Genomic DNA, 24559 nt, shown 5'->3' on the forward strand with positions numbered 1-24559 from the left:
AAAAAAATACCCCTCCCAATAGTAGTAGATCATTTGCCATGTGTGTATCGAGTGACGTCAAATTCCCTTTCTTTCTCTCCCCCTCTTCTCTTATTCCCCCCCCCAACCTCTCTCCTTTTTGGTTTTTCTGTCATAGTCATCACCCTATCTCTTTCCTCGCCTTCTCCTTCCATCTTAGGGAGGTTATAAATATAAATACCGAATAACATTTAAAATTCTACTTAAATCCTAATCAAGCAGTCTAAACCAAATTGATGCATAACTATTATATGCATACATTAACCAAATACGTCATTGAAAAAAAATAGATTAAAATTTCATAGGCACATGGATTACCAAAAAAGACAATTCTTACGTCTTGTGAATGTTTCTATGCCCCTGAAATAGAAGAGGAGTTTATAAATTATGAACAATGAACAGAATACTGTACCAATCATTAAAATTGGTTGCCATGTGTTGTCTTTCAAATCTTGCCTTTCATGTAGACTCAACAGATGTTTTAATTATAAATTATTATTCTATTTATTACCTGTCAAACATGTCATATGCATCATTGTCCTATTCAACCCAATCATTCATCATCTCTCTCTCTCTCTTTTATTCTCTACAGCAAAATAAGCTCAGCAGAAATTAAATTTTACAATTAAAAACAAGTGAAGGTGGGGATAAAGTTATAAACGGCGATTTACTTTTTTGTATGCACGTTTATTAAATTTTATATATCAACTTGATATCTATTTTTGACACATTGACCAATGTTAATTCATTAAATAAAATACTTTTTGCCCTCTTTCATATCTCTCATCGCTTCCTATCTCATTCCCTCCCTAGAAACGATTCTCATTCTCCGCACAATGGGGGGTTGCCTAGGAACAAGTCATGTGACTCTACATCAACGTCCGCAATCTTTCATTGGTCTTTCTTGTGTGGCAAAAAAAAAAAAAAAATCGATATTCAAGTCAGATCGTCATCCTTTATTTACAAACAAAAAGGGATTTTAATAAACATACAGCCTTGTGTTCCACATCCAACCCTATTTTCCTTCTAGCATAGTAAATCATATAACCAGATACAAACACCTGATAAGGTTCTCCATAATTAACACGTTCTTCACATTCAAGCGATTGTTTCCTTTTTTGAAATCAATTAAGCCTAGATTACATCATAAACTCCTTCAAATCATTTTTTTTCTTCTGGTAATTGACAGAAGGAGTGTGTGTATGTGGAGAAAGAGAGAGAAAGAGAGAGAGAGAGAGGAGCAAATGGATTGATATCACAGGTATTTCATTGTTTAGCTCCCTATACCTTGAATACTTGCAAAGTTTTGTAAACATGAGAGACTTGTGCATTCACTGTATAAGAATCATATGAAAAGGAGTATGGATTAAGCGAGATGTTCTAGAAAGTCAAATACTCATTCTATATTGTGTGTATGTGTGCTATATTCCTCTTTTTTTTTTTTTCAACTTGTCTTTTGCAATACAATTGTATAAGCGGAATGTGTTTTAGTTAAATACCTGTGCAGACGAAATACAAACGTCTTGTTTGATTTTGCATAAATTATCCAGAAATTCAGAATAGTGTAATGGAGATGATCTCTGTTATTTATGTTTCAAAGAAAGCTCAAACATAAATATGTGTGATAGACACGCATAAGAAAAACATTGGGTCATTGTAAAGTTGTACGACATCATTTATGCATTAGAGTTCACATTGATCAGCAACTAAATAGGTTGACTAGAAGGAGTCTTTATGATTCAAATAAATAGCTTTGTTTTATAATTTAAAGGTGCAATACATCATTGTCTATCAAAGTATTAAATATACCATCACATCTCTCTCTTACACATGTATTCTACTATATCTTCATGATGCCAAAGCAAGGCTTAAATAGAAAACATGTTTTAATAACCACAGAAACTTTTGATCATTCACTTACCAATATCCTTTGCTGTTCTCCCTTGCTTGTCTTTATGGTGCACATTCACTTTAATCTCTTCTATTAAATACTTGACTGTATTTATATGACCTTGTCTTGAACAATGCATTAATGCAGTCCAAGAATCCCATGCGTCTGGTGCATCCCACTGAATGCCATCAGTAGATTCTAATAAACGCAGTACCTTCAAATGGTCCATCATAGCCGCATGATGGATCATAGTCCTACCTAATGAATCTTTATCATTAGGATCTGCACCGTGATCCAGTAGGTATTTCAATAGCTCCAAGTTTTGTGACACGGCTGCATCCAACAACAAATCACGTCCTGAGTTATCTCGATGTGATAATAAACTGGATATCGGAACAGATGCGTGACATAGTAAATAGGTTGTGATTTCATAAGCAGTCGTATTATCCAATAATGCTGCTGCTGCTTGGATTGGAAGCCTGCCTGATTTTGTAGGTTGTGTGATGGCTTGGGGATGTTGATTTGTTAGATATTTTGCTAGTTCAACATGTCCTATTTGTTGAATGTTTCAATCACATATTCTCTCTTTCTTCACTCTTTACTGTTATTACCTTCTTGAATTGCTAAATAGAGAGCTGATCGACCATCCTTTGTCGTCCTATTCAGTAATGCTCCTGCATTCACTAAAATCATAACAATATCCAAATAACCTTTCATGGCTATCATTTATGTATGAATATCAATTCTACTTTACAAACAATGTTTTCTTTAACCTGCTATCATCAAAGGTGTCCAATCCCCTCGCTTCATAGCATTGACATCTACCTTGCAAGTATTCACAAGGTAGTCTACACATTCAATAGAATCTATAGCTTCATGAATGGCTCTTCTTCCATGCTCATTAACTGCCTCAGGATCTGCTCCATATTCTATTAACAGTTTCATTGTTGCCAAACTATGTGTTCTTGAAGCAAAATGAATCAATGAATCTCCATGATCGTCTTGTTTGTTAATTTCAAAATTCTTTTCTTGTTTTAAAATGGTTTCAACTTGTTGGACGTTTTCTAGTGACTTGATTAACTTCTGCATAATTAAGTTTTCATGAAAAAAAGTTTTTTTTTTTTTTTTTTTTTTTTTTTTTCTTTGCTCTCTTTGAAATGAAAATACCCTCTATAAATACAGAAAGAATAGTTCAGTTGTTTAATAGATCAGGAGAAGCATTTTTTTCAAGTGAAAGTTTTCAAATAAAAGCAAATAATAATGGCACAAATAACTTGATTAGAGCATCTATAATTACTGGTAAAAAGAAAGTGAGCAAATCAGCTGTTATAAGAAACAGAGTCGATAGAAGATTAAGAGTAGCTTTGTCTACTGTACTTCCACAACATAAACTTAAAGGCAAACAAAAAAAAAAAAAAGAATTCTATTGTTCTTATTTTTCAAAACATAGGCTATGATTTTATGTTATACAGTACACCAGTTGCATACAATAAACCTTGGCCACAATTATTAGAAGAACTAAACAAATCAGTATCTTTCTTACAAAGGAAACTGTACAAGAAAAAGAATAAAAAGTAGTTCTTTTGTCATACCCTTGGTCACCCAGACAAATGCCCTCCTTTTTTATTTCCATAAGGCATTGATACGTTTTCTACGCACCATAGGTCCAGAAACTATGATGGCCATGGCTAAACCAGCCATGGTAAGTAATAATTGAATCTTTGAAAAATCTTTGGAAAGAACGTCAAACTGTCTGCTTGGGGAAGATTGTGTGTAGAAAGTATCCAGTCCATAGGCAAATACAAGGGAAGTTGATTCTAATAAGGATGGACTAGTGATGATAGATTGGATATTAGCCACATACAGATCGTAGGTCAAAAATAAACGTCTTTCATCAGGAATCGGTGCATAAGGTATAAGCATCTCTTCCATATCTTCATTCGTTGGCTTGTTCTTTGGTCGTCGAGGGTCCAATAATCTCTTGTTGATACTCACAATTTGATTGCTGGATAATCCAACTAGAATGTGAAATTCATGTTAAGATCTTCTAAAAAATGAAATAGTATGCACTCACATAGAATGGCTTTAGTAGAGATCCCGTTTTTTGTTGTTGTTAAACCCATAGTAGTAATAGGATAAGGAAAAGCAAAAGCTGCAGATTGAATATGAGGTTGATTGTTGTCGTAAGATGAGAAATTAATGCTATTCAATATATATGAATACAGGCATAGTAGGACATCTTTGTTTACCTTTCAACACGTTCATTTTCATGTTTGCCTTCAAAAAGCTCCAAAACAACTGCTTGATAACCTTTAGCCCTACTGTCGTTGCTCCAGAAATGATAAACAAACCAATTCTCAGCTTGAATAATGTGAACTTTGTTTGTATTTGTATCAACATTGTCATGAATGGTTTCATATAGAATTGAGCCCTTTACAGAATCAATAATGCGTACTTTTAAAGCATATCCTTTCTTCGTCACCAAGGCAAACATATGTGCATTCAAATACTTGTAAAGCACGTTTCTGTTACCAAGCGCTCGACCCAGCAGAGCAATTTTTTCTTGGGGCTGAGGCTTGCTAGATGCTACTATTTCTTCTCCCTCAGGCAAAGTAAAGTTCCAGACAGGCATGGTCTTCAGACTACCTCGATATCCTTCGATTACTTTAAAACCTTGTACTCCTATACTTGTCTGGGTAGAAAAGTAAAACTTTGAAAGAAACTCAGCTGCAAACTTTTCTCGAGTGGCCGTCGTATCCGGATAGATAAAGACACGCTCACTTCCAGATTCGTAAATGGCTAGGATATGTGTGCGCTCTTCTGGATCTTCTATAGGTAAGCGCATCACTTTATCTACGTTAATGCTAGTGGTAACCAAAGGCTCAAAATGATTAGCAGATTCTGGGATAGAAGAGATGTAGTCATCCCCTGTCAAAGCATCCAAACGGAGAAAGCCCGTGATATCTCCTTCTATCGGATCATAAACAGATCCAATAACCACAATAATTGGCGGGAGTTTGACAGTAGCTCCTCGAACGACATGAATTTCCTTGAATGAATAATAAGGAACATATCGACTCCATACAATTTTGCCTTTTTGAGATGCATCTTGCGCTATGATTTTACCACTCTTGGTGACCGATATCAATAGTTTACGTAATCCAAAATTATCACGATAGAGTACTTTAGGATTTGTCAAATTTAACCAACAAGACTGAGCTTCTAGAGTAGAAAACTTGTTGCTTTTCTCAGACTTTGATCTATATATGCCTGCAAAACGTGATATGAACCATTTGGGCAATAGGCTTAATTCTTGAATATGACCTCCAAGACGATGAAGATAGCGACCCAAGGAACCCTTCACTTCTTGATGACTAGGTACTTTGTCAAACTCGCCTGCCATTTGTGTCCACATTTTTTGTTCAGGCAGTTCCAAAAATTCAGATGCGGCAATGTTGGCCAAAGATTCTTCACGGGACCACAAGATGTTACTTTCATTGTAGAAAAAAACAGAAGAGCCTTCGGTGACAACCAAGAGTTTGAAAGGATTAAGTTCAATGACTTTCACATAGTTGATTTCACCCGATAATTTAAAGTCATGCTTGGTCTTTATCTCTTTATCCTCAGTTGAGATATAGGCAGTGAATTCGGTTGGTCCTGATCTGTAAACACGAACGACAGATTTTCCAAAGAAATCTACTCCTCCAAAAGTAGTCTATGGTCCAGCTTAGTTACAAAGTAAAAATCTTGTTAGTTCTCTAAACATACCTGTGCATCAAAAAACTTTTTGAAAATCAAGGATTTTCCATTGTTTTCAATATCTATTAAAGCAGATGCAATTTGGCTCACGTCATAGTCTTCATTTTCATATTCAACAGTGATAATAAATGAATTTGACTTGCCAAAGAGACTGATTTGAGAGGGAATGAACTCATCAGCAATGGGGGTTGATTTTACAAGTTCCTATAATATAGGCATAAAAATACATTTCAGTACTACTTTCATTGTATTCCATTATGCTATCCAACCTGAATTCCAGCAGTTTGAATATCTTTCGTATGGATAGGTGTCCATTTTAACTCATCTTCTTCAATCCAAAATACATAATCCCCAATGTAAGTAATATGACTGAAGCCAGAATTACAGTGAATTTGGAGTGTTTTTTTCATTTCCCCACTAAGTTTATCAATAATACTTATAAAGAAATAAGGAGCATCAATATCTTCCTCCGGTTCTACGACTACATAAATATGTTCATCCTTCTCAATCATCTTTAGCATACCGCCTCCTTTCCTGTCACAAAAACATTGAGTAAAAATTAGAATTGCAACATACAATATTCTTTTTTCTTTTTCTTTTTACATTGGCTTTAACCATTTCCATGCGATCTCGCCTTTCTTTGTTATTTTTATAATTTCTTCGCTTCCCAGAGATAGGATGACCTCACCGTTATTCCATAAAATAGGTTCAGTATTTCCAATCAGTTTGCCTTGTAAGTTGAATTCCCAAATTAGTTGGCCATTCGTCTTATTCCAAAATTGAACGCATTCAGGCTCGGAAGATACAGTCAGGATGCCTAATGAAAGTAAGCAGCATGTCATGTTCTTTTGATTTGACATGTGGCGTACCTGCGTCGGATACTTGAAAGCTCGTTAGTTGTTTGTCAAGTACTTGCCTCCATTCTATTCACACATGAATAAGCTTGTAAATAAATCAAATATTATTTTTGTTTACCAACAGCTCCAGTATATGTATTAAGGGATGCAAACACGTTTCGATCAGAATAAACTAGAATGCGATCATCATCAATTTTGAAAGCTTCTTGAGGATGCCCAATCCAGACATGGTGCCAATCAAATATACCAGCCTCTGATTCATAAATGGCTAGCACGGGTATAAAGAGATGAGCTATGCTCAAAATCAAGAATAAAAGACCACAAGAAGTGATCCTAAACATTAAAGTGGTGTCTTGATAGCTTCTATTTGCAAAGGACAAAAAAGGCAACTTTCATAGTGTTGCATACATAACATAAATTAAAGCGGACACCCAAAACAGTGTTACCTAATACAGCTCTGCAATATTGAGGCAAGGTTCTATTCACTGAAAGCATATGAAAAGAATAAAACGATAATATTTGATACAAAGGGATTCTCTTTACAATTTATTTTTACTCTAGATAATTACGTGAATTTGGAGCTTAAACAGGGTATTCTTAAATCTTTGTGTTGCTTCTGATTTGTGTCTACTAGGATAGCAACCTCATGCTTTGTTGAAATGGAGATAGCAATATTTACAATCTACTGCTTAAAGGGAAGAAAACCTCTTTGTTTATCTTTAAAAGATAGTAGTAATAAATACAAATAGATCATACGTTCAACCGTGTGTTATAGCTGAAAGGCTACATCACAGCTCTAATTGGCGAATGTTCAAATCCAATTGGCAGTTTGTTGTTGGTCCAACTAATTGTTTGTTTTCTCTTTAAACAAGATATTTTATTAATAAAATTTGAAGTGATCGCATTTGGCGCGTGGTATCTAAAAGTATCGTACCATCCGAGCCAAATCAAATTATAAACTAAAGACCCCTAGAGGACAAAGCGAAAAAAGGAAAGAGAAAGGGGAGAGATAAGTAGGGAAAAAGTAAAGAACTAGTTATAACCATGGAATCCAATCAAAGAATCATTGTCCCAGGTTAAGTGACAATACAGGTACCTTATCATGCCATAAGAAGGCAAGTTCATGAATGATTGAGCATAGCCGGCCAAGAATCGTGTTCTGGAAAAGAGTGGAGGCAAGGGTGGCAATTTTTAATGATGAAGGTGGTCAAGCTCAAAATAATCAGACATACAGTTGGCTGGTAGAAAAACCAAGAGGAAACAGATTACAAGAGCATGATTCGCGAGTGGACAATAAATTCAAAAGGAAAGTCAAGGGATCTTCCATGGTAGTCGGCATTTGTAACCATCGATGCACATCAAGACATTGTATAGAATGCTTAGCGGATAAGCTGTATACAATATTTTTATGGTAATCTTTTACTAACATTCATTGTATGAATTTATATCGTTTGGTGCCTCTCTTTTCCTTTCACTCCTTTTTCTATCTCAAGCCTCCTTAAATTTCTCATATTAGTTAATCTCAAAACTTTACCATTTCGTTTCCAAATTATTTTGTTACTTTTCTCCAAACAGTTTTTTATTTTTTCTATAAGTTTGAAAAATACAGCATTTATATTAATTTCAAATTTTACCAAAAAAAAAATCTTATGGAAAGCTTACTGGCAACACTTTTTTGAACAGACACCTGTTTTGGATGAGATTGTTATCAATTAAATCCAGAAAGAACTATTGAAACTATCTGCCTACAGCCTTCTATGTTGCTATCTTTTGTATTTTCGTGGTATGTCACTGTTTTATACACTTGTATCATTCCTCATCCTCATACTCTTTGATGGATTTTAGTAAACATTAAAATTTTCATCCATAAAAAAAGATTCAAATCTGAAAACGTACCAAAACATAATAAAAAGCATGCCGCCTCGTTTTACTTTTTCATGTCTAAGTTATTGACAATGCTGCAAGTCATTTTGCTTTTCATTCACAACATTCTACTTGCCTAATCCTGTCATTTTACTTTTATAAAGTTATTTGAGTATGGCAAAGCTATTATTTGAGGGGAAGACAAACTACTGATTGGGCTAACTACAAACCTCCAATTGTACTTGAATCTAACGCCAATTGATGCACTTGTTCATCGATACTGAATAAGAAAGCTACAAACAACATTGATATTACCTAATATTACGACAAAAGTTTCAGTATCAATTTGAGAAGCAAGGAAGTTTTAAGATATAACAGTAAAACTGGTTGAGTTAAGCAAAAGCATAGAACTGCGTGTCACAGTGAACAGACCAAGTCCAAATAACTTGTTGATTAGCATAAAGTTATAAAGGTTTTACTGTTGCTTCTATTGCCTCTTTTGTAGTACTTAATAAATCTATAGCGGAAAAAACCATATCAAGCGTATAAAAAAAATCTTTTAAACTTGAAGAGTAAAGGTGAATAGGACCGCATGCTTCTAACTGTACTCCACATAAAGCGGATAATAACATGATTGTATTTAAAAAGCGCAAGACAGAAATTTCTTGAATGGAATTAAAAAAATATACAGTTTGATATCAATCACACCATATTCTAAAACTAGTTCTAGTATTGAAGTATAAAACAATTTATTTCTCAGCATAGTTGAAATCAGTTATACTTTTCACATTTAATATTTTTACATATTATAGCCTTATTCTAGTGCCAAAAAAAAATAGCTGTAAGTAGGGCATTAAAACAAAATGAAATAGTCGCCAACAAATTAAAATAATTTTTCATTTAAAAATTTGTGTAAAAAAGTCCTCCCCGCCGTGCAATGGGAAAGGACTGAAAAAACCCTCCATCGTCCCACCCTCCGGCTGTAGCCTTTGGGCAGTTAGGTAGTTTTTATTAAAGAAACCCCTTCCGAAGTCGGGCAAAGAAATGTCTACCATCGCACCTTTCAACTTGCGCTTACGAGTGTTCAGGAAGTTCTTTGAATAAAGAAAAAAAAAAATGGAAAACTGAATAAAAGGTGTTTTTTTATACTTTTTTTAAAGAATTCCTGGTTGTTTTTTGGTCAAGTTTTTATTGGTTAATCATTATTGATAAACGGACTGGGTGCTTGGTTATAAGGGGCACTGCTAATAAAGAGTAAGGAAAACGGCATTGCTCATTTTTGTTTATAAATTTGAGAAAAGAAAAAAGGGATTATTCCATAAAGCAAAATTCAAAATAGTTTAAGAATTTGTGAAATAACTCATCAAATTAAATGAACCAAAAGCTGTATATGCAATCATTGTATACAAACCCATTTCCTGTCATCCTTAGCTTTTTCATCGTTTCACTTGAGTTTTTGTTATCACAATCAACTCAGTGAATAACAAAACCCAATCAATCTGCGAAATTTATTTTTGTGCCTAAAAGTAAAAAAAAAAAAAAAAAAAAAAAAAAAAAAAGACTCACTACATCTGTAGGTGAATATGATGACTATGGATATGTATAAAGCTATATATTGAATCTAATATAAAATCGAACTTGAGTACATCCTTATATTCTTGGATATATTTATGAATGTTACTAATGGTAAGTATTATATCAAAAGAGAATACAGGTTTAGATGTCTTTACATAATATTTTTAAATAAATACCATATAAATTATTAATTGAATAAGTGGTTGCACTCTACTAACTTTAACAGATAGTCAGATATATCCAAAAGCTTGTATAAGAACACCCCTTTTTTTAAAGTGAATGAAACCATAGCAGCACAAATGAAATATTCTTCGTACTATACCTTTATTGTTGGCTGTTGGAATACTCTAGCACTGCAAGCTGTGTATTCAATGATATTAAAATGCTGACGGAGGAAAATATCTATATTGCTAAGAATGTGAAAAACAGGATAAGCAAGAAAGCTAAATTGTATTTAGTTGACTATTTAGCTACTGTGTATATATAGTCGGTATAAGGTAAGTCATGGATGTTTTGCAAATAAAATTGCGTACCCTTGAAACGAAGGACATAGATTGTATTTGTCTATAAAATAATCAAGTCTCTTTTTTTTTTTTTGTAAAAAAGGGATCTAAAAGTATATTAAATAAGGGGAAATCAAATTTATACAAACCAGTACAAAAAGGCATAAATATACATTAAAATAAAGGCTTGTCATATGAAAAGATGCTCTTGTTCTTTATTGCATCTTTAGTCTAAGTAGCATCAATCAATGAAAATATTAGTGTGATTGTATATTTATATTTTATTTACATTTAAACATTTTCAATCAGATCCAAATATGGAAATTGGGCAGATCTATTGATCTTTGAATACAGCGTACCATTCTCCAAGCTACTGCAAATTTTGCTACATGTATCAATTCATTGCCTTTCATTAATATGGGGATTCTGAAGGTATTGAAAAACTTTAGTAAATGGATTAACAGATTTACTTAATAAATTTATCGATCATCTTTGCTAGTACTTCAATCTTTCGCCTTTTATAAATTTTAAATGTGTGCTCCTGTGTTTTCCACCAACAAATAATCTTTTTGTTGTTATGAGTCAAGGTACCTTGCAAATTGATTTCCTTAAAATTGATTTTCATTTTTTAACTAGCAAAAAGTCAAGTGTTTGTGTCTATTAAATAGCGTATTCTTAGCTTTAAATGCATCTTTGATACTGAAAAGGAACGGGATATATGCTCAAAGTTATATATGAAGTCAAAATAATTTGAAACTTCAAATTTTTAATAATTCCTATTGCCTATTAAATAAAAATGTTTCTGTCTGTTTTGTTCATTTGAGTCTCTATAAATGATAGCAGTTCCTTATTCAATGTGTATGAGATATTGATTGAATAAAAAAGATAATATTTATCGGCAAAAATTCAATAACAATGTTTGTGGGAGCTTTTTTTTAGAGATATTGAAGTTGAATTTTATTATCCAATCCAGGTCAGTAGTGCTATGATGAAACTTACAGCTACTGTAAAATATTTTTTATGTGATGATCAGCAAAGTCTTACTGTAGAACTAACCATAGTTTCCGTATTATGACTGTTTTATGGGTTGAAATAATACAAGTACTGTATTTTATATTATAGTTTTCTGTTATTTTTTCAAAATAATTGTATGTTATGTCCATTTAATCTGATGGTATAAAAGGTTTACATTTCTTTTTAGGCCTCAGTACTTTTATAAATAATTATCATAATAGTTAATGTATTAGTTTATTAATTAGAGTAAATATTGAGCATTTTAACATCTCAACCACTAATCATTATGTCCAGTTTATAAATATTTTTATTTATTTAAAAAAAGGATATTATAGTAATTAAGTATGTAAAGTATGCAAACCACAAGCTATTTTTTCAATCACTTATATGAAATAGACACTACATAATTATTGTCATTCAAATATGGTGTGATTTTGAAGTCAAATAAATATAAAACTCAGAGTGATTCAAGAAATAATAGCTTTTTGTTTTGTTGCTTCATTTATTCAAAGTTTAAGCTGTCTATAAAGCCCTTTCCTTCGATGTAATCAATTAAAATATATTAACTACATGCTCATAATTGACCGTGCTTCTATTGGCTCCAATGATAAAAGAATGAAAGAAGCTACCACATAGTTTTAAAATTTTATTTTGATTAAACATCAATAGGCATTATGAAAACCAAATTAAAATATGCTTGTAAAGTAGTAATTACAAGAGGACAAAGACGTAATTAAATTACTATATATGTATGCATCTATGCAGCTGCTTGCCAATCTGTTTAAATTGCTACAAACTTGACGCTCACTATAATAAGCTAGAATTTTAAAAATTGTCAACAAAGAATGAGAAAATTATCATCGCTATTTAAACGTATTATAACCTAAAGCTGTGAAGCTTTTAAGAATATGATTGAAACATAGTATTTTCTCTTAAAAAGATATATTGTGCCTATGAGGAGTGTCATATATAGTACATATGCAGTATACTATTAATTTAAGTTAAAATATGACTTACTTTTATAAGATTAATGACTTATTATCATTCAAGCTTTGTGAATAGACGTGCGATTTACAGTTCTATTTCTCGAGTAAAGTCAAGAGACCCTGTTAAGTAAATGCATTCTTTTATTATTTTTAAAGAACAAGTCAGTCAAATATCAGAACACAAAGAGATATACGGATAGGCAATATAGCCATTCATCTTTGTTTGCAAACTTAACATTGTTATATGCAAATTTTTATGGTTCAATTTTTAAGTTCCGCATAATACGAGTATAATTTATTTTCACTTTTTTTTTTTTTGAGTAAAGTTATAGAAAGTATGTCCTCACCTCCTGATTCACTTAACGACTTTGGTATAATATATTTTCTTGTCTTTTGACGATGATCTCATTAGAACTAAACAATGTATCATGTAGAAGACGCTGCTTTAAACAAAAAGAGAGGAAGAGCTCACTCAGTTGAACCTACTGCCATTGAAGTAGAACATGAGGTACTGTCTTGTGAATTACACATTACTCAAGATTAATAATATTATCAACCATAGAATAACGAAACTGAGGAAATCCTTCCAGATGTTTCTGCTTCAAAGAAAACGTTAGTCTATTTTTGAAATGTAAAAAAAATTAAATCTAATATATACTAATAGTAAGCGCGATGAAGAAGATAACAACAGTGCTTCAGTTAGTACGATTCGCCGAAATATGAAAGAAATGACCACTAAGGACAAAAGCCCTTCAGATAGCCAAGAAGAAGACGAGAATATGGTCACTAAGGAAGACGAGCAAATCACAGAAGAAAAGAAAATTGGAGAAGAAAAAACGGCTAAGCCGTTGACGCAGTTTGGCGCGAAATCCGATGAAGACGACTGGAGTGAATTTGCAGAGGAAGAAGAAGAGATTTCTACCAAAGACAAAAAAAATGACAAGGATATATCTGAGAAGCCAAAGTATACTTTTGGTGCATCATCCGGCTTTGGTACGAAAGGCTGGGCTGCTGTACATCAGACCGTTCCTACACCTTCTAAAGTGAGTGTGAGTATTTGAAGATTTATCGTGAATATCAGCTAAAACTGCTTCTCATATAGCAACCAACTTTTGGAGGCTTTAGCAGTTTTGGATTTGGCGGCATCAAAGCAACCACTGATAAAAAAACTGAAGATGCTCCTAAAGCAAAGGAAGAACGACCAAATACCTCTACTCCTGCTTCTACCCCGTCATTTGCATCCTTTGCAAAAGCAACTGTATCGCCATTTGCAGCAGCAGCAGCAGCAGCTAGCTCTGGTAACAAGATAGTGAATACATTAACACCTTCTGAATCAACTACGAATAATGAGACTGAAAAAGAATCTAAAAGTGATGACGAAGAGGAAGAAGCTCACAACTTTGGCAAAGAAGCAAAGGTTAAAGTACCTGGTATTAAGCCAACTGATGGTAAACCGTATTTGAATTAAAGCTAGATGAATGATTTTAAAATGTTATTTTTAATAGTTAAAACTGGCGAAGAAGATGAGGATACTATTTATCAAACCAAGGCTAAGCTTCTTATTTTAGATGGATCTTCTGGAAATTGGAAGGAGCGTGGAGTTGGAACCTTTCGTATCAACGTAAAGGAAGAAGAGAATAAGTCAACACCGCAGACACGTCTTGTTATGCGTGCTGATTCTGTTTACAGGCTCATATTGAACTTGCTTCTCTTTCAAGGAATGAAAGTCTTTATTATGCAAGAAAAATTTGTTAGATTTGCAGGATTTGAAAAGGATACAAAAGAAGACGGTACAAGCGAAACCAAGTTAGTTAATTTTGCTCTGAAGTTAAGCAACTCTGCAGTTGCCAAAGAAGTGTGTGAAACTATTAACGCTCATATTCCTCCCATGTCTTCAGACAAAGCATAAAAGTTTTTTTTTTGTATGTTTGTAAATAATAAACTATTAAACGCGAAACTGCATACATTTATTCTTTGTTATTTTAACATTTTATGCAGCAAAAGTATGTGTTATTTGATAAGCCACTCTTTCAAGAAGCTTGCATTGTCCAAAAAAAAAAAAATCAATTTCCTTTTTAATCATTTAATGGAGAAATCAAGTAAGGGCCAAAAGCCTGTCAAACTTCCCAAAATTCTTTTTGAATCATGGGCTATCATACTTGATGAGTATTGTCAGACTAATCCCAAGAATAAGCTCATATCTCCAGTCTCTTCTTTAAAAAAACTTATTTCACTTGACGATGCTTCCTGGGACAAACAGGCTGCTTGTATCAAAGAATCAGGTAAAAAATAATAATAATAAGAAAAGAACTTCTTCCCAATATTGTCAATTTCTTTAGCAAAATTGATGCAAAAGCTTGATGCTAATCAATTATCAACCATTGAGCTCGAGCAAGTTAGAGATATCGTTGAACCTATTGCCTCACTAGGACATTTCGCCGCTCAAGAAAATCTGTCCAGACGAACATTTGTTCCACTCATTGAAGCTTGCAGCAACTGCTTAAAAAATGATAAAGAACTTCAGTTTAATACATTATATACAAAGTACATCTCAGAACATGTCACTGAGCCTAGCTTTGAAGGAAAACCTATTTCACAAAAGGCTTTGACTATTTACGCGATGTTGAAATTCAAGTTAGGTCAGGATGTCATCACAAACAACTTTTGCGAAACACTTGAATATTTGACTATTCACCTGCAAGCTGCACGCGATCAAATAAAAAACAAAGACGACACTAAATCAGGAAGGCAACATACTAGTCTGGATCAACTCATGAGTAACATTGAATTCATATCAAAAACTATTTTAGTATTGTTTTCTCGTCAATTATCAGTTGGACCAGCTCTTTTTAAGAAAGTAGAATCAGGGTTGAAAGATGATGGCGATGTGTTGCTATTTAGTAAAACTATTCAAACCTTATTGGATATTTGCATCGATACAACTACCTACAGCAAAGAATGTAACCAGGTTGCAGGAATGGCCATTGGGGCCTTTATTAATCTAGCAAATGATATTCATGTTGCGCGTGATTGGGTACTCGGTTGTTTCTTTGCAAAAAAAGGAAATGCTTCTGCAGATCAAATAAATTCTGTCCTTGGTATCTCCAAACTTTGCAGTAGATTCCTTGGTAGCGAGGGATGGAACAGTCGTGATGCTCCGATGGTTTTTATTTTGAGAGGGCTAGCCTCCAGCTTGAGAAAAGAAATCGTTCTCTTGAGTTGTCCATCTGATTTGGATTTAATCAGTCCTACCAAAAAGTAAGTGTATGTACGCACATAGTTTTGGCACTCACCGATTTTTTTTTTAAGCTTGGGCTTCAAAAATATCCATGAAATTATGTTTTATAATATTGATATGTTCTGTGGTACACCAAGCTTAGATTCTTCTTGTAAAGTTGTTACGTTTGAGTCGATGGCAACTTGGCTTCAGCAAACAAAGGGAATTATGGAAGGATGTCAAGATAAGGTATCTATGGATTTGGCTTCTGGACCTATTGAGCCAAAGAGCATGGATAAATTAATTCATTATGTTTGGGATCATTGGGATGATCCAATAGATTCAATTCAACACAAGGTACTCACCAAAGCAGTGAAATTCAGAAAAGCAATATAACTTTTCTATTAAATAGGTTCGCACAATTTTCGAGCTTTCGCTTTCACTCATGCAACTTAAATCGACTTTTTATAATGAAAAAGATGCATACAATATATTTGTCAATAATTTGTTAAGAAACATGTTGACAATGGACTGGCATAGAAAAGTAAAGTATGCCCTTTTGAATATGCTTGTAGAGAAGATACATACGGACATCTTCTTGGATGCCGAGCCTCGTTTAATTGAAAGGTGCTTGCTTGCTATGGACAGCCTTATTCTTTGCCCTCAGATAACATATTTCTTGTTAACGTTCTTGTACCGCCGTATTCAGGACACCATTCCAGGATATGAAAAATTCAAAGGTCATAACGGAAAAATAAAATATGACATCAACAGTAATTCGAGGGATGCAATTGATAGATGGATAGAATTATGGGCATCACCACTACTGCAGTGCTTGACATCCCCTTCTGAATTGCTTCGCAAAAATGCAAATGGCTTTTTGTTGCAGCCTCTTTTCAAAATCACACCACAATCATTTTGGTACATGATTAATATTTTACAAAACTTGCAAGATCCAAGGTGGAAAGATAACAATCTCAATATGAATTACAGATTGAATGCATTTATTGCTGTGCTAAAATCAGGAAGAGGTCTTGATATAGTGGATGGAAATACATATACGCTAGAATCTACCAATGAATCAACAAAGATCTCAGTTGATACATTAAAGCTTGCAATATATCACAGCGATCATCAGGTTCGTATTGATGTACTCGGTCTCTTGTGTGAGTCTCGCAAAGCTACAGCTGAGATAACTTCCATTGAATTGGACATGATAAAGCTCTTTTTACCACTCAATTTGAACTCTACAGCTCCAGAGTTCCGTCAACAAATGTGTGCTCATCTTACCAAATTTTTGACGCGCCTTCGAAGTAATCTATACTCACAATATCGCCAATACAAATTATCTCAAACAGATGAAAATGCTGCCACTAAGAAGAGCAACCATACACCAACAGTTTCAGCAAACATATTAGAATGCATCAATCAAGCCAAAAACTTTCTGTTCTGGTTGTGTGACTTTATTACAAAATCACTATATCCTGGTGCATCATATCAACGCATTGCTACAACTTTACGCATCTTAAGCATCATAATCAAGATTTTTGGTGTTACCGAACTACCACCTATTGAGGGATTTGCAGACCAGCAACCAGACTTCCCATTTCAGATCCCTGTTGCAAATGCTCGTTTATCCAAATTATTGATCAATATTTTCATGAACCCTTACGATTTCAACCGCGTACAGGCATTTGATATTTTAACTCAGTTCCCAAGCCCTCTTCCTGGTATTGAGTCTAAGAATGATGTACAAAATCTATTATGGTGGGGATTGAACAACGTTGTGAGCACGCGTGCTGGCGAAAGTGACAGTGGTGCTATGGTATTCCGATTGATATTCAAAAAGTATGTGGTGAACCTTGGCTTTGATTTAAATCCTGAGCAAAGAAAAGTAGATGTTGCTAAGAAACCTAGCAAAGATTTGAGCAACAAGTGCGCTGCTGTTGTTTTCACTGAAAAGTTATTAGATCTGCTTGAAATGCAAGTGACGACTGCTAAACAAAATCTGTTATTGGCCGCTCAACAGCATCCTATGCACGGCACATTACTCGCTCTCCAATATGTTTTCCGTGAGCTTGACTATGACAGTTCAACTGTCCAGAAGAATTTTAACGACTGGAAAAAGGTACACATGCGCGCTATTCAATTGATTGAAGCTGCTTGCGACGCAGGAATGGATGTGCTTTCAGATCCTTCTCCTGAAGGAAATGTGCCATCTGATTATCGAGATGATGAGAACATTGAAGACCCCTTATCAAATGATAACATTGACTTGGATGGTGACGATAGTTTGTCTGGACCAAAACACCAAGTCATTCTCAGTTGCTGCTGGCGTGCTGTTAAGGAGGCAAGTTCACTATTGCAAGTTATGGTGTCTGGTGCACCTGTTTCGCCTGAAGCATCTGATAAAACTATATTTACACATCAAGATTTAGTCAAGGCGGGTGAGCTCTTCCATAATCTTTTGACAAGCATTAGACACAGAGGTGCTTTTTCTTCTGTTTATCCTGCCTATGTGTCCTTAAACACCAAACTTCTTACATCAAGCAACTTAGCTATTTCACGACTCCCCTCTCAATGGTTGCAAAAAGATCTTGACGGGCTGACGTCTAGTAATATCTCTATTACCAGGCGAAGCGCTGGCTTACCTCTTTGTATCCTTGCAATTGTTAGTAGCGAGCAATCCATTAAAAGGGAGCTCTTGGATAAAGCCATGAGGCACTTGATGGCCCTTGCAAGTGAGGAGCCGCCTAAGGATGCTGACCAAAGAATAGACCTTCCTCAAGTGCATGCTTACAATATTATGAGATCTATCTTTATGGATTCCAAATTAGGCGGCCACGTGTTGGAATATGTATCAAGGGGTTTTTCGCTGGCTATAAGTGGGTTTTCCTCTTTCAGGTAATAGTTGCTCAATGATTGTTGTTTAGAACCAACTAACTTATTTTTACTACAATCCAGCTGGGCCATTCGCAACTGTTCTGTTATGTTATTTTCAACATTATTGCAAAGAACGTTTGGTACCAAAAAGACAAAGGATGAACACAGTCATGTTAATACCCTTACGGGCCGTGAATTCTTTGTCAGATATCCTGACCTTCATCCTTACCTTTTGAAAGAGCTTAAGATTGCTGTTGATCAATTGTTGAATAATGCTACTGCTGCAAGTGTTCATCCTGGCCTTTATCCTATTTTGACCTTACTCTCTCGTATGAAGCCATCTGTAGAAGAGGATGATGAAAAGGAGACAATATTAACTCCATTTATCCCTCTGGTTATGCCATGTGCAACAAGCACTATTTACAAAACTAGAGAGATGGCCGCTAGAGCATTAGTTCCCTTAGTTCTTGATGTAGTTCCGACAGCCAAACGACTGATAGAGTTTTCAGATAATATGACGCAAAATGAAATTCATGGAAGGCTAGTTCAAGCTCAATTCCTTTTGCGTGGCCATCTTTACTCCAGCACCAGCAAATCAGAAATATATACACAATTCATCCAAAAAATGTCTGATACTGCTCTCCGCGCTTTACGATTATTTGAAGAAAAGCGATTCTGTAATGTAAATGGCGCCCTTCTTTTACAAATTATTGCAGAATTTTTCTTTGATGATACTTGGATGACATCTGGTGATAAAGATAAGCGACTGATAAATGGTAAGACAGCTTAACTTAAACAATCCGTTTTAATCATAATCTAATTGCTTTTATTGGTTACAGACTTACTTCAAAACTCAAGTTCTCATTTTGCTGAGCTAAAACAAGCCGCTAAGTCTGCTTGTATGAAAGCTATAAGTGATAGTGAAGTGGATGGAATAGGGTCTTATTTGCTTAGACAAGCTGCGTCTAATATCATTCTTTTCAGTGTACTCAACGAACCAAATGCTGAAATAGAAAGTGTCTTGAGCTTGATTGAGGATCGAGATTATGAAATTCGCTTGCTAGCACTAGAGAAATTAGCAAATTATTTTGAACGATATTTAAAATCTAGTCAAAGTTTCTTGGGGTAATTCGCTTTGTTTTTATTCTCAACTTTTTATTTAACATATCATTTTAGTGATACTCAGCTGCATCGCATTTTAGTACAAAGAACTTTTGAAGGAGAAGAAAATCAGAACTGCTATGTTTTGGCCGTCAAGCTTTTAATGACCTTGCGTCCCGATTCACCCTATCCTCTTTCCGAAACTAAATTACCATTTACTATTCAGCAGTATTGGAACAAACTGATAACTAATTTTGTTGAAAAGAAACCTCTCTCTGTCAAAGAATCTGTTCTTCCTCTGTTGGGAGCTTTACTTAAGCAGGTACAAAACGAGCAAGTGTGTATCTTATTCAATTAATTAAAATATTGAGTCTAGACCTATCAATTGGAAGATAAGAAATGGACTCAAAGTTGCTTCACTATCTGGAGCAATTATATTGAGCATTTTAGTCGAAAGGAGATTACACTACCTTTACGTGAGGCTGCTGTGAAATCCATCCATCATGTATCTCGCTTCTTGTTCTCAGGTTTGGAAGATTGCAGCAGTAATGACGATACACACAGTGCAAGAATTACTGCCCTTACGTCCATAACACAGCTTTTGCAAGACGACGATGTAGACGTTCGTGCTGACACGGCTGATATTGTTTCATATGCAATGCAGTTACAAACACCTGTGCACCATGAACGTGCTCTGGAGCTAGTGCACAAGTATTTAACTAGTATCTTTTCAACTAGCAATGCTTTGAAATCAGGTCTGAAAACTGTGTTAACAAATGAACAAAACTTACGTGAGTAACAAATTTTATAAGATTCTAAATGGTTTTTTCTGATTTTCGTTTACTTTTATACATCTTCAAAAAATAGAAACCATCTGGGAAGATGAACTCAATCAATCAAAAGCACTCTTTGAAAAAGAAAATCCAAACATCTATAAAGAAGACTTAATTGATATTCAATGGGCCAGGGTTGACCTTGATGTGTTATGCTTTAAAGGAAATGATGTCATTCGATTCGAGTATATTCAATCTATTTGCCAGCAGCTTATTATATTTACTAAATCAGTCAAATCGATGTCTGCAGTGGTAATTCCCTATTTTTGTTTTTTAAAAAAAAATAATTTCATTTATATTTTAGTTCATGCAACATGGCCCCTATGGTGTAACTTCCAAGCCAAGCATATTCATGGCTGTTTACCGAGTGATATCTGCCTTGCACACCGATATTACTTTATTAGGATGCAGACGTCCAGCCAGTATTCCTGAAAACTTGGTTCAATTATTAAAAGGTTTTTTAAATTCTAATACAAACAAATAATTTTATTAACAGACAAACATAGAACTTTTAAACCGACTCAGTGAATTGGATGAAAACTGGTTGCATCCTCTGCTTTGGCAATTGCTTCACGGCGATGAAGGTTTATGCCTTGAAATTCGATATATTTTAAAATACTATGGAAAGTCTGTTTCATTCAATAACATGTTTTTGCTAGCCTCTGATATGCAAACAGTATAAATAAATATAACTATAGATGTTTAGAGATGTTCAGACGACGGGCTATTAATATGTCACTGTCATGTTTTCTAAGAAAAAAACAAAAACAAAAAAAGTAATAGGAAGATGACCGTGATTTTTATTTATAAAATGAATTGGAAGACTAATTCAAATGTATGGTAAAATGTATGAGAGGAGTGAGGAGGAAAAAAGCATGAGTAAATAAGAAATTAAATAATAAGAAAAGGGAACAAACTATATACTCAAAATGTATAATTACAAATTATCTAACCACTGCACATGAGGCAAGCATCACGGTTATCTATAGAGCATTGTAATTGTGCCAATCGTCTTTGCTCTGCTTCTTCTGCTTCTTTAGCTGAATCAAATTTATCGTCTTTTGATTCTGATAAAGACATTTGCTTAAGTGCCAATTGATCAACAGTAAACTGTTGTAGGAAAAAGAAAAAGATTAGTCATTTAAACATTGAAGAGGACAATTAAGCACACTTACTTTAATTGCATCTACAGCGGGTCTAGACCTCAAATAGTACATGCCCGTCTTTAATCCTTTCTTCCAAGCATAGAAATGCATAGAAGTCAACTTTCCGAAACTAGGTTCGGCAGTGAATAAGTTCATCGATTGAGACTGATCAATATAGGCACCACGGTCAGCTGCCATATCAATAATGGTTCTTTGCGAAATTTCCCACACAGTCTTGTACAATTCCTTGAGTCGATCAGGAATACCAGGGATGCGTTGTATACTTCCACCGTGAGCAATCATCATATTCTTGATGTTATCGTTCCATAATCCAAGGTCAACGAGCTCATTAAGCAAATATTGGTTCACTACTTGGAATTCACCGCTTTGAACACGACGTGTATAGATGTTACTCGTGTAAGGCTCGAAGCATTCGTTGTTACCTAATATTTGGCTGGTACTAGCTGTTGGCATAGGAGCAAGCAAAAGCGAATTACGAACACCGTATTTTTTGATGTTGGATCTCAAAGTGTCCCAATCGAGAATATCAGAGTCCTTTACATTCCACATGTCATGTTGAAGTATACCTTGGCTGATAGGTGACCCGAGGTAGGTTTCATATGGGCCATGTTCTTTGGCAAGTTCACATGAGGCTTCAAGAGCTGCAAAATATATTCTTTCAAAGATATCTCGGTTCAATTGAGCTGCTTCGGGAGAGTCAAAGGGAAAGCCCATTAAAATGAATGCATCAGCAAGACCTTGGACACCAAGACCAATACTAATAAAATAGATAAATAACTTTTAAAAGCAAAAAGTGTATTTAACTTACGGACGGTGACGCATGTTACTGTTGCGTGCTTCTTCTACTGGGTAGTAATTTACATCAATAACTTTGTTCAAGTTACGAGTAACAACCTTAGTAACTTCGTGAAGTTTAGCGAAATCAAATGTTTTAGTGTCTTTGTTAACAAATTTAGGCAAAGCAAGAGAAGCCAAATTACATACAGCAACTTCGTCAGGTGAAGTGTATTCAATAATTTCTAAACAGCAGCAAAATAAAATGAGATAAATAAAAACTTTAAAATGCTTCATTTACCTGTACACAAGTTAGATGAAGTAATTGTGCCGAGGTTCTTTTGGTTTGATTTTTCATTACAGGCATCTTTGTAGAGCATATAGGGCATTCCAGTTTCAGTTTGTGCTTCCAGAATGGCGAACCAAAGTTTTTGAGCCTCGATTGTTTTTCTAGCTTTACCTTCGTTTTCGTACTTTATGTAAAGAGCGTCAAACTTTTCACCATAAGAATCCCATAAACCGGGCGCTTCATCAGGACAGAACAGGGACCACTTTCCGTTTTGCTCGACACCTAGACAAATTCAGTGAGTCTCTTTTAAACATTTATAAAACTAGAATATTAGTATACTTACGCTTCATGAAAAGATCAGGCACCCATAAGCCCAAAAACAAATCGCGAGCACGCATTTCTTCGGCACCATTGTTTTTTCTCAAATCTAAAAAGTCAAAGACATCCACATGCCAAGGCTCCAAGTACATGGCAAAATTTCCATTGCGTTTACCACCACCTTGGGTTACAAAACGTGCAGTATCATTAAAAACTCTCAGCATAGGAATTACACCATTAGAAGTACCGTTGGTTCCAGCAATGTAAGAGCCTGAGCCACGAATTTTTTGTGCAGCAACACCTACGCCACCAGCTGCTTTTGATATACGTGCACAGGTGGTGAGTGTATCGTAGATACCTTCAATACTATCTTCGCGCATTTGAACTAAGAAACAACTAGAGAGCTGAGGTCTGGGTGTACCAGCATTAAACAAGGTAGGTGTAGCATGAGTAAAGTATTTGGAAGACATCAAATCATAGGTCTTGAAGGCACCTTCCAAGTCACCACCATGAATGCCGATAGCGACGCGCATGATCATATACTGAGGACGCTCAACAATTCGACCATTGATCTTTAAAAGATAACTGCGTTCTAAGGTTTTAAATCCAAAGAAATTGAAGTCATAATCTCTTTCATGTTTGATAGCAGCATCAATCTTGCTTGCATTAGCCATAACTACATCGTAAAGTTCCTTAGAAACAAGAGGGCTTGCTTGCTTTAACTTTGGATGCTCATGATGATACAATTTCTGTACAACAGCACTGAATTTATCATCTGTCTCTTTTTGAAGGTTTGAAATAACAATACGAGCAGCAAGCGTAGCAAAATCAGGATGATTGGTAGTCATATAGGCAGCAGTTTCAGCAGCAAGATTATCCAGTTCAACGGTAGTGATGCCCTGATAAACACCGGAGATGACCTTTTGAGATATTTTAACAGGAATAACATAGTCTTCGTTCAGACCATAGCACAATTTTGATATACGCGAGGTAATCTTATCAAATAAAACCTTTTCTTTCCTTCCGTCTTTTATATCGCGAGAAATAAATTGTTAAGGGGTAAAAAGGACAAGGCGATAGAACGTACCTCTTTTAATAACAAACATCTTTGGTATACTTTTTGCTAATCAAGAATGGTTTATGTTTAAGAACTCTACTTCAAAAATTGGAAGTGGATCTTATTTTTTATCTTGGATAATAAAAAATATGAAAGAGAGAAGAGAAAAAAGAAAAATCTTTCAAGTCGCGATTTTTATTTTAATTTTTTTTTTTTCGTGTAAATGAATAAGCAAAAGCGCGTCGCGATGGACGTCACAATACTACTTAGCATCTTTTGTATTTTTTATTATCTGTATATTATCATCGTGCTTCTCTAGCGCATCAATCTTTTGATATGTAATCAAAAGAGGTATGCTATATGAAATTTTGATAAGGATACGAGATGCCTTTCAACTTGCATTTTGTGTACCTGAGTCTGAATTGCAACAGGGTATCTTGTATTGAGCGAAAGAC

General features: G+C 34.7%; 5 protein-coding genes across 5 annotated transcripts; 1 reads left to right on the plus strand and 4 right to left on the minus strand.

The window, feature by feature from the left end:
• Positions 1-1783: 1783 nt before the first annotated feature.
• On the minus strand, positions 1784-2626 carry RO3G_16051 (uncharacterized protein; the record flags this gene model as incomplete). Its single annotated transcript, XM_067670635.1, has 3 exons — positions 1784-1806; positions 1940-2461; positions 2521-2626. The coding sequence occupies 3 exons, from the start codon at positions 2624-2626 to the stop codon at positions 1784-1786; spliced, it is 651 nt and encodes a 216-aa protein (XP_067526736.1).
• A 906-nt stretch (positions 2627-3532) lies between these two features.
• On the minus strand, positions 3533-6866 carry RO3G_16052 (uncharacterized protein; the record flags this gene model as incomplete). The annotated part of the gene is made up of 7 exons (XM_067670636.1): positions 3533-3927; positions 3984-4111; positions 4159-5624; positions 5678-5872; positions 5938-6085; positions 6272-6485; positions 6644-6866. The coding sequence occupies 7 exons, from the start codon at positions 6864-6866 to the stop codon at positions 3533-3535; spliced, it is 2769 nt and encodes a 922-aa protein (XP_067526737.1).
• A 3030-nt stretch (positions 6867-9896) lies between these two features.
• Positions 9897-10765, minus strand: RO3G_16053 (uncharacterized protein; the record flags this gene model as incomplete). The annotated part of the gene is made up of 5 exons (XM_067670637.1): positions 9897-9908; positions 9955-9978; positions 10286-10406; positions 10497-10527; positions 10756-10765. 5 exons carry the CDS (start codon positions 10763-10765, stop codon positions 9897-9899), a joined length of 198 nt encoding a protein of 65 aa, XP_067526738.1.
• A 2122-nt stretch (positions 10766-12887) lies between these two features.
• On the plus strand, positions 12888-20466 carry RO3G_16054 (uncharacterized protein; the record flags this gene model as incomplete). The annotated part of the gene is made up of 13 exons (XM_067670638.1): positions 12888-12974; positions 13029-13078; positions 13131-13509; positions 13569-13914; positions 13972-14272; positions 14465-14748; positions 14806-15724; positions 15776-16040; positions 16096-18587; positions 18648-19342; positions 19406-19691; positions 19743-19989; positions 20044-20466. The coding sequence occupies 13 exons, from the start codon at positions 12888-12890 to the stop codon at positions 20464-20466; spliced, it is 6774 nt and encodes a 2257-aa protein (XP_067526739.1).
• Positions 20467-21448: 982 nt separating this feature from the next.
• On the minus strand, positions 21449-24153 carry RO3G_16055 (uncharacterized protein; the record flags this gene model as incomplete). The annotated part of the gene is made up of 6 exons (XM_067670639.1): positions 21449-21610; positions 21676-22423; positions 22475-22685; positions 22742-23011; positions 23073-24074; positions 24135-24153. The coding sequence occupies 6 exons, from the start codon at positions 24151-24153 to the stop codon at positions 21449-21451; spliced, it is 2412 nt and encodes an 803-aa protein (XP_067526740.1).
• Positions 24154-24559: the final 406 nt, after the last annotated feature.

The sequence above is a fragment of the Rhizopus delemar genome, genomic scaffold, assembly GCF_000149305.1.
Source record: "Rhizopus delemar RA 99-880 supercont3.18 genomic scaffold, whole genome shotgun sequence".
Taxonomy (NCBI): Eukaryota; Fungi; Mucoromycota; class Mucoromycetes; order Mucorales; family Rhizopodaceae; genus Rhizopus; species Rhizopus delemar.